Here is a 13,441-nt window from a genome sequence, read left to right on the forward strand (position 1 = left end):
AGACACCAAAGGTTGCAGCCATAAAACTCTAATGGCTATTTCATGGCAGTGGTACTCACTGCGATATGAGCTGATGCAGACGCAGTATAGTCACACATGGTGATTAATGTTGACAGACATAAGAATGTTTTGCATTTTGGGTTTTAATTCACAGTAAAGTTAGGTAACATACATTGCTTACGATAAGTGGAAAGAAAACAGACACATATGACTGCCAAAGAAGCAAAACAACTTCAGCTCTGCATGTGAAAAATATTTCTGGATGAGGATCCAATCCACTTCGCAATAAAATAAAATAAATTGTAGAAACAGAAGTGTGTTGTGAAGATGATACTGGTGAATAGGCTTTCTGTGTGCAGCATTCAAGCTTTCATCTCATTACCACAGAAAATAATTTGAATGTAGCATGTTTCACCAACTGTAAAGTGAATATTTTGTATATGCAGCGCACCATTTTTGGACACTACACAGTATGAATAGTGTGCATAGAATATGCACTTTTCCAGTATTCAAATGTAGCGCACAGAGAAAGCAGGCATGGAAACAACATTCCACAACCAGACAGACAACAACATTAGTCACCATTCTCTTCAAACCGTGCGGCAGTGTCCAAAATGTCATGGATGACTGAGAACTGACTGGAAAGTTGGTGAAGGGTGTCACACTTGGCAGCTGCCACATATAAACACTGCAAAAATACAGCCAATGTTTTACTGGAGAGAGCTGACTCAATAACAGATCACAAACGCAACAGCTGTCACTGTTAAATAGAAATGACAGGAAGTGTTGTGCCTGTCTGCATGGATGTAGAAACATGAATAAAGAGAGGTGCTTGGGGTGTATCTCTGAGGGGCAGATCCGCTGAGTGCTCACTGACGTTTATGTTTGAGCTTATCATTCTCAGTCCTGCATAAGTTTGCGTTTGACAGTTGAACTCTCAGATGAGAGGTGAACAAAAAGAGTTCCAGCAGCAGTTCGTGCCCTCAGCTCATACATGTCGTAGTCGTGGACCCACTCCACATTTCCCCAATGCCGGATCTATGCAGGAGAAAAAAAACACGTTAGAGGAATAAACAGAGAACAATGAGGTTGTCTGCTGGAAGAGCAGCAAGCCAACCTTTATGTTTCTCCATTGTTACACTGAAGGCACTACAGGCAGCAGCGCAAGATAAAAAAATCATTACTAGTAGCAAAAACATTTGCAGAAGTTGTGTAAACAAGTAAAACCAGGACTCAGAGAAGCAAAATCAGCCTCTACACTGACTTGTACGTTGGGTGCTATCACGTTAGGTTTCATGAAAAATCTGATGAAAACAGAAGAGGGTGCTGTTCTTCCAGAGTACAGAAGAAATACGAACATTAAGTAACAATAACAATGTCCCAAGATCGGGACCACCACACATCTTGACAAAGGCCTTTTGTTTATGGTTATTATAAGAAATAAATATGCTAATGATACCAATTAATACCAAGTTGACGGAAAAAATCATGTTTCCCTGCTTCTTTCCTACCTGGTATTCCTCCTCCAGTCTGGAGAGCAGCACAGCCTGTTCCACACTCAGATGTCTGTCAATCGTCCCCATCGACAGCACGACAGACTTCAGCTGGTTGATCACATACTCAAGCCCTGCACAGGAGAAACCATATTACTGCATAGCTCTGCCCTACTACTATTACAGCTTACAATAGTATTTACCCAAGCAACAAGATCAAATATCACAACACTTCCCATTTACTTGTCTATTGCTCATTTTCAGTTGCACAGTTTACAGTTACCAAACAACCAAAATGAAAACTCTTCTGTACATGTCACATTTAACACATAACTGTTAAAAGCCCTGTTTTACCTGTCAGGGACCAGAAGTTGTAAGAATTCAGGTGTTGCCGGAACGTGTCTTTGGTTGCCTCTGGGATCTCAGGACCCAAAATATTGGACGAGGAGCCAATAGTGACATTGTATCTGCAAATAAGTTGAAGGAGTTAAAGGCAATTAGGAAAGAGCTTAATACAGAAGCTTAATTTACAAGGGCTGCATCACCATTTGGCAGGCGATGTTCCTTCACAAAATCTAATGCTTCCGTTACCTGTTTTCAATCCAGTGCAGCAGAGGGTCCCACTCATTCTTCTGTAGCTCAACCAAACCTTCAGGCTCCTCTACTCTGTAACTAAACAGATAATCAACATCATTAACAGTTAAAGCAACAACTGCAAATAACTTACTAATAACAGTGTACAAAAAACACCTAACGTTACATATCTCTGCAAATAACCAACAACATTTAAACTCTAAGTCAACACCCCAAATGCAGGACAGTACCTGCAGCAATTAGCCACAATGATGTGAAAATAATCAGTTAATTTTATCCTATTGTAGTCATTGTGCTGAATTTCTCACGTCTTTTACAAACTAGAGTTTTTCATTAAAAGGGCGTCACTTCATTCATGCACATTTAATATCTACTTGGTTATTATGTTGTTGCTGCTGTCATTACACACACTGATTTGTAAACAGTGGTTATATCTGGTATATGAATGTACAAAACACTGAATTAGTTATTGTTGTTATTCATGGCATGTTTTGAAAATACGTAATTTGATAAAAGGCTCAAGTCAATAAGGATTATACCAGATAGTATCAGTCTCTAGGAACTTCAGGGCAGCACTGATCATTTGGTCCTTGGTACGTTGGGTGGGATTGTCCAGAGCTGTGTTGCACAGTGTAGTCTGCAAGAGGAGTGCACCAACATTACTATTTCAGTCAGTTACATTTTTCGTTAGTGGCATAAAAAGATTCAAACTAACTTTGCAGTTAGTTTTGGAGCAAACGATCTTGTCTCAATGGAGGTTCTGGGTTGCAGCTGCTCATAGAATAAGCTATATATTTCTTTCTGTCTCACATACATAGAATAAATCAGGGTTTCTCATACTTTTTTGGAAACCACAACTTAGATTTCCCCTCTCAAATTCTTACAACCATCCCACAAGAGGACCTGTAAAGTTTGTCATGTCAATTAGCATACAGGGATGTTCACATCACACATAAAACACATCAATAGAGCTATTTTAAAATTCTCTAAGGATCTCATCTACATATCAAGCAACCCTAAATTGGGTCTGACCACAAGGTTACAAACTCTGCTTTACACACAATCCAAAGGCCGTACCAGGTGCATAGTGTAGAACTTGAGCGTGTCCCTTTGAGCATCCCACTCGGTTGCCACGGCGATAGCCAGGGCTTCATTTGGTACTGTGAACAGCTTCCCACCAGGAGTTTTCAGTTTCCTTTTGTCTAGGTTTACCTCATATAAACCACCTACATAAGAAATGAAAAACATATTCATAAAGCAGAAAAATGACTATTATAAGGAGAATGAACAGCTCGTTAATAGCTCTATATCATAACCTTAAAAGCCCTTAAGGAAGCTAGGAGAAACACCATACTCGGACCTATTACTGGTGACATTTCACACCTACCTTCACCTTGGGATATACTGACATCTTGATAAAATCTTTTTCTCTCTGGAAACGACAGAAAACTTCAGTCAACACTCGCACTGCAAGGTAAAGTTATACATAATGCTGCAGCAAGGAGTTACACCATGTATCTTACCTGCTGTGGCTGTGGAGTATTTCAAAGCGAGCGGACAGTGCTGACTTCTTGGCCACACGTTACCGAGAAGAGTATTTCCAAACAGTCCCTGGACTCTAACAAGGCTCCTCAACATAGCGGCAGTGAAGATGTGAACATGTAATGTTTTGAAGAAAAGCTAGCTCAAATGCTAGCTACCACTTTTAGCTCGGCTACCTGCTTCACTTAGTTAAAAAGATGCAGCATTTTTTTTGGAGGTGTATTAGCATCAATTCTTTTATCTACTTGTTTCTACGGGTTAAGTGTATAAAGGCGTTATGTCTCTATTTACTGCCGCACATTTCTTCCTCAGCTAAGCTCATATACAAGCTCCTGCGTTCAAAAACACGCGTGTGACCTTCTGCGCTTGACAGATAGCGTCGCAAATATTTTTGATAGTTGGGAAATGTAGTTTTAAAAGCGCTTCTACGCACCCTTACGTAACAGGAACAAACTACACCCAAATATTCCCATAAAGCCTTCCGCAAGTCCAACCAATCAGCGTTGAAGTTCTTAGCAAGGTGAACTCCGTTGACCAATGAGAAGAGCGGATTCTGCTACAGCGCCGCGTCGAAGTCCACTCCACTTTCTGGGAGCTTGGTGCCCGGTAAACGAAACTGTGGAGGAATCGGGGGGGAATTTAATGTTGGTGGACCTCTTCAGTCCTCCCCCACCTCTTCTAAGACGCCGACAGAGTCTATCGCCCAGACGGCAATTGCCCGCGGTCGGTGCCCAGCCAGCGAAGCGGGAGCCATGCCTGTCCCCGCTGGATACCTCAGCGACTCCCCTGCCGCGGCCTTCGCATCCTCGGCCTCGCTTATCCCGCCGCCTCCGATAAACACCCAGCAGCCCGGCGTTGTCACCTCGCTGTTGTACAGCGGCTCCAGGTTCAGGGGCCACCAGAAGAGCAAAGGGAACTCGTACGACGTGGAGGTTGTTTTGCAGGTGGGACTGTGGAGCGGATATTGCACCCTTCAGGCGAGCTGTCAGGGGCATTTGGTGATCTGTCAAACGGGCGGTGTGATGATTGACAGCTGGAAAATCAATGAGCGCTGGCCTGTGGTTGAGTAACTCGCCTAGCTAGCTGTGGATGTAGCAGTGCCTGCGACTGTTTACTAGCAAACCCTTTTCAATTATAAGGATACATTTGATTTGATGTTTTTTATTAAAAATGCAACTTAATAGAGGTTTAATCATGTTTGGCTTCTGCATTTGTAAGAAGAACCTTATAAACCTGCACGTCTAGTATAGCAGATATGATATACAATCAAATAACAGCATTTGCATGTATTTTAACTTGCATGTAGAAAAAGTAAATAAGAAATAAACATTCTTTACTGTGATTTCTTTTAAAGCATGTCACCATGGAGGATTCCTACTTGTGCGGCTACCTGAAGATAAAAGGACTGACTGAGGTGAGTGGAGTAATTCAACATTAAACATAAATCATTTAAGCTGGGTCTGCCCACTGCTCATTGTGTGTGTCCTTTTTAAGAGACTGGTACAGTCTAGCTCCAGGGTTTCCCATTCTAGAGGATGTTAGGGTATGCTACTACAGATTGAGCACAGCAAAGCTACCTGAACTGAATAAAACACACGGGACATGACAGAAAGCCTTTTCTGGATCATTGTCGTGTTGTGGTAAATTATACGTATTTGACAATATGGCTTAGTAACATGTCAAGGTTTAAATGTGCAGTAAGCATGACTTTATTGTCTGTGACCTGAATAAGCAATATGTTATGTCATTTTCTGGATCAAATCGGTCACAGTAGACTGCAGGGTCAATGTTAAACTTCTTATCGCATTGAATTTGTTTTTTCCTAAGTAATTCGATAATAAATATTGTTGCCATTGTTGTCTATATATAGTATATATTACAACCTAACCAATCAGTATATTCTTATTTACAATATGCCACAGTCTGACTGCAGTGAATAAAAGCAAATAGTTCTACCCTGTAATTAGTGCTGGAATAAAAACACTGATGGACTTACTATTAACATTGGGTGTGACATTCTTTCACTGTTTCTTGTTTGGCTGCACCAAAGCAAATAAAACGTCACTGTTTCTCCGTTGCGTTCACTCTCGCAGGAATACCCAACTCTGACCACCTTCTTCGCCGGAGAGATCATCAGCAGGAAGCGGCCATTTCTCACCCGGAAATGGGATGCAGATGAGGATGTGGACCGTAAGCACTGGGTAAGCTTTCATAATCTACACAAGTGCTGTACTGCATGGTGTTTTGCCGTGACATAATCCTTTTACTTTTTGTGTCAAGGGCAAGTTTCAGGCCTTCTACCAGTATGCAAAGACGTTCAACTCGGATGATTTTGACTATGAGGATCTGAAGAACTCTGACTATATCTTCATGAGGTGGAAGGTAAGGTATTGCCTAAATTGAGCCTGACCATATGTTGTAGTAAGTCACCTCTGAACTGCAGCTCCTGCTATTTCTCACCCTGTCCCCGTCCCCACTCAGGAGCAGTTTCTGGTCCCTGACCACACAATCAAAGACATCAGCGGCGCTTCCTTTGCTGGATTCTACTACATCTGCTTCCAGAAATCCACAGCAACGATCGAGGGCTACTACTACCACAGGAGCTCAGAATGGTAACGCTGCACAACACTAGTTACTTTGAGAGGAGGTTGAGTCATTTTGCGACTTAGCAGCCCCGTGAGTGAAAGGTTGCTGGATCAAATCCCAGACCAGCTGGAAGATCTGTGTAGGGAAAGTCAAAAACAGAAAATGTTTCCAGCTTTCTGCAGCTTCTCTCAAGGTGCCCTTAATTCTTGAATTCTTCATGGGAGCTGCTCAGATGATTAGTACATGAATGTGGCTTTTCCAAACAGCTCCAGCTCAGACTGTGTGTAACCTTATATGGATGAAGCACAAAAATCCAACCCACAGTTTGTTGCATTTGAATTATATTGCCGTACTGCCTGGTTATAAGCAAACTGTGGGCTTCTTGTACTCTGTCTTTAGTTTTTTCAGTTTTATTTGACATTCTTTGGAATTTCAACTGCCTTTGCACATAATTCTTTCACTATTGTTACAAACGCCCTCTGATTTCATTCCAGACAGGGTTTTTTTTATCCTCTTCTCTAACCCTTCTAAAATACTTGGAAGGAGTTTTGTTTTCCTCTCTGATTGTAGAATTTCTCTACTTTGTACAATTTTTCAAAAGCAGAAAATGATTAACAACCAGCGGTTCTGTCATACTTGCTATGATAATGGCATTAAGCATTGTTGTGAAGAAAGAAAACGGTATTAACTGCAACATAAACTACTTGTGGTTACAAGTAACTTGTTTGTCGGATTGACTCTATGCACTGCCTTTTAACACCTCTGGTGTGCAAACCACACATGAAGAAAAAGCAGAACATGATCATCAGTCCAAACTGTGCATTGCCCTCAATTCATCTTGTTCCTCAAGTATAATTACCTACTGGCTTTCAGATGTCAGCACCCACCTTTTTATTCTAGTGAACCCTTTCATTTTGGATTTGTTTTTGACAAACTGGACTGGACACAGTATACAGTATACTACAGCAAGCACTCATCCAGCTACAGTAATACAACAGAAGAGCAGCTGGTTTATCTGTTTATTGTGCAGTCAAACAAACTCTCTTTAATACATGCTATGAGCAACTGTAATCTGATTTCATGCTGTGCATGGTGCAAGTAGTTTGCCACACAACGGCAGGGCACAGTAAAAGTTGGTTACCTTGCTGAGGAGTTGAGGGTGTGTAGCCCGTTACCTGGAGCTCTTCGACAGCTCACTGTGGCTACTCCTCCTTCTTCTCTTCTTGTTAAAACTGATCCACTGTTAAAAAATAAAAAAGAAAGAAAGAAAGAAAAGAAACGCTTAAAATGATTGTGAATGAATTGTGATCAGTGCTAATCACAAATACATTGTGTTTCTAGTGGCTTCTTCACAATTAAAGCCACCCCATGTTTCACCAGTTGAATGCTTTTAATTTGAAGCAGTGGCAGCAGGATGCTCCATTTGCATTAGCAGCAACTTAATTCAGCCCTAATATGGTCAGAATAGAGGAGTAAACAGTGAAGCTGATATCAATGAGATAAAATGAACCTGGATTTTATATCTCAGATTAAATGAAATGGACTCCGCCACTAACAATGAGTGACTAATCTGAGGGGGTAATTGCTGAATGTAAATATCTTAAATAGTAAATACATTGATTGCAGAAAAAATTTCATCTAAATAAACCACTTAAAAACCCTTTATTATCTGATTTTAGATTATCTGAATGGAGCATTATTTTAGCTCATGAAAAGTGAATGTTTTGGAGATAGGTGGTTTTTACAGGACAGCAATGTCATGCAGCCTGAAAGCCTCAATGAATAAGCAAACATGCCTATGATCATGTACATGCTTTTTCAGATATTTCATTAGCTAGGGAGCTTGTGATTACATGTAATTAATAAATGACAAGGCTGCCCTGTGCACCTTTTTATTAAATGTAACATATGGCATGTCCTTCTAACACACATACATATTCTAACCTACACTGTGTTGTTATACTACAGGTACCAGTCTCTAAACCTCACCCACGTTCCTGAGCACAGTGCAGCCATCTATGAGTTCCGGTGACAGCGGCCGGCATCGTGGATCTTTTTTTTGATGGACAGAGACTTAAAGCAAAGCAGAGGTCTGCGGATGCTACTGAGGAGGAAAAGGAGAACGATTAGGGATGAGAATTTGGGCTTTGGAAAAGTGCAAACTCTTACATGTTCCCAATAAGTGGACGGACATCTGATTGACCAGTGGACGGGGATGTAAGACAAATGAATGTATGTATGGATGAGATGAGAAGGAAGAAAGGAAAAGAGTGCAGCTCAGCTCCCCTGGCCGGAGCTTGTAAAGTTAGAACCAGCAGCAAAGACTGGGTGTGGCTCATATAGTGTACCCCTTTCTTCATTTGTTTTTACGTCTGTTTTTTAAAAAACGCTTGGCGCTGCATCTCAAGACACTTTATAAGCTGAGTTGGGAATTCCCCCTCTTGTTTTTGCAACTAGAAAACGTTTCCAGCTTTCATCCTGCCGATGTGAGTGAGCAGTAGAAACACAATTGACTGCGAGCTGGACAAGGATTCCTCTGAGGCGTCTGCTCTTATAAACACAATCTCTCAAGAAGTAAATCACCAAGTCCGCGCTGAAAAGCAAAGAGAGAGAAGTTTGGGTTTATGATTGTTTGGAGCTTTAATCAGCCCATAAGCTAGAATGACAGTATTTTTTTAAAGCTAAGCTGATTCTTTGTTTGCCCGCCAAGAGGATATTTTGTTATTTTACTCTAAATGATGGATGCAGAGTGGCACTTTTTAAAGGCTGCAATGTGATTAACACAAAACGAGCTTTCCCCCTGTGTTCATACGATTGCTTGGGAGATTATTATCACATGGGATTGCTGTGGATCTTGTTCTATTGAGTTACATTTGCACAAAGATAGACTTTATGTTACTAATGCTTGCAGTCAGCATTTTTTACACTCACGTGCCCTAGTACATAAGCATCAAGGTGGCAGGTCAAGCTTTTTGACTAGTTTTTAAGGGTTTTGACTGTGTGTGTGGGGGGGGAGGGGGTTAGAGCAAAACAATCACATACAAGTATTAAAAAAGAGAGTATTTTTACCCTGCACTCTGCATTAAACAAAGAGTTTTTTACTCCCTTGTGTCATTTTAAAGATCCCCACTACCCCTACATTTATGTCTCCACGACTATGCAACACTTTCAACATAGCACTCTCCAAACATAAAACCTTCAGTTTTCAGAGACAGAATTTTATTCTATCCTTATAGTATATGAAAAAAAAAGAAAGAATCTATCTTCATTAAAGGAAATATTTTTGTTAAATTGCCTATGAAAACACTCCCTAATCATGTTCCTTCATGTGATGGTGCCATGTTTCTAAAGCTTATCAGAGTTGTATTATAACAGATCAGAAGTGTGTTTGTTTGAGAAGAATCCTGGATTTCATTGATGGTGTGACTGTAAAGAATGGATTTTGGATTTTAAAAAATCATATCAAAACACCCTTCACTGTGTCTTGCTTGTTTGACCAGTATACCACATCATGTTTTTAATATTTTCATACCACATCTCACATTCATTTTCAAGTTATTTACTCATTTTAAACACTAAATACAGTTAAATAAAAACATAAAGTCTTTGTCAGCGCTGATTTTAGAATTTCCCTAAATTATCATCTTGGTCGTGCATTTGCATGCTGTAAGAAGAGTCCTAATGCTGATTCCTGGCTGATATTTGAATAGTCACTTCCTACACTGCACTGCCCTCTGGTGTGTTTAAACATATCATACAGTCTTCTGGTGTTTTTTAGCATGATGAGCTGACATTAGGACAGCTGTTGCATACTGCACAAGAAGCATGCACCAACAAAGCTTAAAGGTACTGTGTTGATAGACAAAAATAATTAGAATTCTTACTGTTATCAAAGCTTTTTGCAACAACTAGGGTTGTGCAACTAAAGCTTGTAGCATCACTGTGGCAGGAACACAGTGGATTTAGCAGTATGGAAATGTTGGACACTGAACAAACCCCAGTTGACAAAACAACTAATAAATAATATAAGTCTACAGCCATGCCAGAGCCTTGTGAGGTTCTACTTAGTTATTTAATTAGCTTAATGCTAATGCTGTTGGGGGGGTGAACGTGTTGCAGACTTCATGGCAATCCATCCATGCTGACACAGTCACTCAGAACTGCTATTGTGAACCTCATGGTGGTGCTAGAGGAAAAGTCAAGTGATCACCAAAGTCCTTCCGTGCCAATCCATCCAGTAGATGTTGAGATATTTGGCTGAATAAGTGAAAACTTTGACTTAATGATAGTGCTAGAGGAAAAGTCAGGGGATCATCATAGTTGTTTGGATTCACCCTCCAGGCGCTATGGATATCTGTTCTGAATACAACAGTAATCCATATGGTTGTAGAGATATTTCAGCCAGCATTGCCATCCATTGCACCATGCTGCTAGCTGGGCTCAAAACAAGCCTGAATTTCTTGCTCTTCTGCTTTTGAAATTTTCCACAGGCCTGTCTCCTCCAGATTTTTCCCCCTAGTTTCATAATCAAAGTGCTAGACTGCAGAGTGTGTAACTATCTTTGCTCTACATTTCAGTGGAGGTTTATCCTCTGTACAGTACAGTGGCCATGAAATCTTAGACTAAACTTGTCAGGTTTGGCCCTACTGTTTGACTTGGCTTAACTTTCCAAGTCAGAGTCAGACTGTGGTGAAAAGCAGGTGCACCTGGGAATAATAATGTCGACAGGGTTGCAGATAAAAGCTGACTTGGCAGCAGCCTAGCAATACAAATATTTTGGTATGGTATCAGTCAGAGTTATAGCTTTTAATTTTTAGTTTTAGTTTAGTTTCACTTTCTAGAGTGGGTTTTTATTTGTTTAAAAATATTTAGTTTCGTTTCAGGGTTATTATAAAGATTTAGGCAATATTCAGTTTAGAATAAGTATTACAATACAAACACATTGACTTACAGTTATATAATCTAGTCTCAATAAACATACGCACCAATGCCTGCCAAGAAATTGACAACAAAAAAAACATTTCCTGCATATTCTTATTTTATTTGTTAGTTTCTAAGTACACAGTGTAGTTTGAGTTATTTTTATTTTATTTCAGTTAACTAAAATCCTTTTTTAATATTTGCCTCTGAGATTTAGTGGAGCAAAAGTATAAGGTTGCATAAAATGGAAATACTTAAGTGAAGTAAAAGTACCTTGAATTTATAGATAAGTACAAAACTTGAGTAATTATATTTCACCACTGGTTTTACAAGTGCTGTGCAGAAAGAAAGAAAGAAAGAAAGAAAGAAAGAAAGAAAGAAAGAATAATGTCAAAAACAGCAGGCTGCTGCAGGTGTAGAACTTTATCCTTATATGATGTTACATAAGTTGTAATGGAATAAATGTGGCTCAGTTACAGTTGACTGACTGATAATTATACAGCTGTCTAGAACAAGGAATGTGGAGTTTCCAGTGACAGTATGACAGTCGAACTAACCTTTAAATAAACAGGACAACATTTATAGATGGGTGACAAACTACAGTGCAGTATTGCCTGTGTGAAGCAGCAGATGAAATACAATATGTTATTATAATAGTGTTATAATATGTTTATTTGTGAAAAGGATTTATCCTCTACAGTACAGTAGCCAGGAAATCACAGACTACACTTCTCAGGTTTGCGTCTACATTGTTTAACTGTGGTGAAAAGTAGGTGCACCTTACATTTCTGCCAATAAACACTAAATGTTACACACTGGACCTTTAAAGAAGTCAAATCATCTGTTAGGAAACAGCAGGTACATTAGCCAAAACCTGCACAATTATATAAAACAGGTCAAAAGGAACACTATGAGACCGAATGCCCTTATCCTGTTAATTGGCATGTAATAATTAGTACGACATTCCATCTGTAGACAGTCATTTGCACATAACTGCAAATTACACTGTATGCCTTTGTGCCTGTGCCTATTTGCAGGTTGCAGAACAATAGATTATTTTTTGCATCCTCTGAGACATGAAATATGTATGTGAAACAACCACAGTCGTGGCAGTTAATATTCTGGCTTCAAATAGTGTTAATGTTGGCACGGATACTGCTGCTTCCTTGCCAGAAATGTCATAACCAGTGGTTCCCATAACCAGATTAAAAAACAAAAGTGATTGCAATCAGGGCCCCCAAGCTGTGGAACAACCTGCCAGAGGAGGTCCTGATGTTTCGACAACTATCGATTGGAATGCCATGAAATTTGGTAAGTTGTGTGTCTCAGTCCAGTCCACTTTGTTTGTTTTGTATTAACAGAACCAGGGCTGCATGCAACAGCACACACACAGAAAGATATTCACTAAATCTAAAAAAAAAAAAAAGTTTTAGCATCATTTTAGCATCATCGGCATAAATAAAGATATATAAATAGATAAAAATTAGATAGAAAGGTTTATAAGTCGATGGATAGCATTGTCAGAATGTTGCCATGCCTCACAGACAGGCACAGAGAGCAACTCGTCTTCATAGCTTTTACTTCACAAAAACAATATTTCATTCTGTAACTTATCAGAATATGTGCGATATATTTAGATTATTTAATGTAATTTTTTTATTTGTATGTTACATTATTTCAAGTTGATACTGAACTTGGACCCATTTCAGTCACCGAAACCAAATAGTTTCCACAAGTCCAGGTAAATCCCAGCTGAATGGAGGGGATTACATGTACAGGCAAAGTACATGTGGGTCAGTTGTACAGTAAGGTGACTCATTTGTAAGATATCAGTGCCTTACTTGTGACATCATGCGTTCTTTAACACAACATGCCAATAAAACACTTTCTCACATAGAGGAAAAACATCACAGTTTGTAAGAAGGGGTCACAAAGATCAGCTCCCATTCACTTTCTCACCAAACCAAACTGAATGCATAAAATGTTTGCAGCGATGGCACATTTGTCAGGACAAACAGGTTAGAGCTACTTCTGGTTTGTTTGGTCTGTTTTCTGTCTTAAGAAATTAAAGGTGTAGTCAGTGATGGATGAGTATGATATATGGCTCATACACGAAAGCATGTGAGTGACAGCTTACACAACCCCAAAAGATAGCTTCGCAGAACAGCATGTACCTTAACTATGTCATCACCTATGTATCCTATTGTACCAGAGGATAGAAAGCTGACAAAGAGTTAATAAAAATTAAATAAATAAACAAAATATTGAGCCTTTACAGGAACTGTAAATCACAAGGGTAATTTCAG

The 13,441-nt window shown here is 39.6% G+C and overlaps 2 protein-coding genes across 2 annotated transcripts; one reads left to right on the forward strand and one right to left on the reverse strand.

The window, feature by feature from the left end:
• Nucleotides 1–125: 125 nt before the first annotated feature.
• atpaf2 (ATP synthase mitochondrial F1 complex assembly factor 2) lies at nucleotides 126–4,175 on the reverse strand. The gene is made up of 8 exons (XM_051416592.1): nucleotides 3,611–4,175; nucleotides 3,475–3,519; nucleotides 3,165–3,313; nucleotides 2,627–2,724; nucleotides 2,085–2,165; nucleotides 1,848–1,960; nucleotides 1,512–1,627; nucleotides 126–1,038 (listed from the first exon to the last, which is right to left on the reverse strand). Exons 1-8 carry the CDS (start codon nucleotides 3,723–3,725, stop codon nucleotides 901–903), a joined length of 855 nt encoding a protein of 284 aa, XP_051272552.1. The 5' UTR covers nucleotides 3,726–4,175; the 3' UTR covers nucleotides 126–900.
• Nucleotides 4,176–4,180: 5 nt separating this feature from the next.
• On the forward strand, nucleotides 4,181–9,685 carry LOC127372790 (glucose-induced degradation protein 4 homolog). Its single transcript, XM_051416594.1, has 6 exons — nucleotides 4,181–4,573; nucleotides 4,984–5,043; nucleotides 5,723–5,830; nucleotides 5,910–6,011; nucleotides 6,111–6,241; nucleotides 8,184–9,685. The coding sequence occupies exons 1-6, from the start codon at nucleotides 4,382–4,384 to the stop codon at nucleotides 8,245–8,247; spliced, it is 657 nt and encodes a 218-aa protein (XP_051272554.1). The 5' UTR covers nucleotides 4,181–4,381; the 3' UTR covers nucleotides 8,248–9,685.
• Nucleotides 9,686–13,441: the final 3,756 nt, after the last annotated feature.

The sequence above is a fragment of the Dicentrarchus labrax genome, unplaced genomic scaffold (genome assembly GCF_905237075.1).
Source record: "Dicentrarchus labrax unplaced genomic scaffold, dlabrax2021, whole genome shotgun sequence".
NCBI lineage: Eukaryota > Metazoa > Chordata > Actinopteri > Moronidae > Dicentrarchus > Dicentrarchus labrax.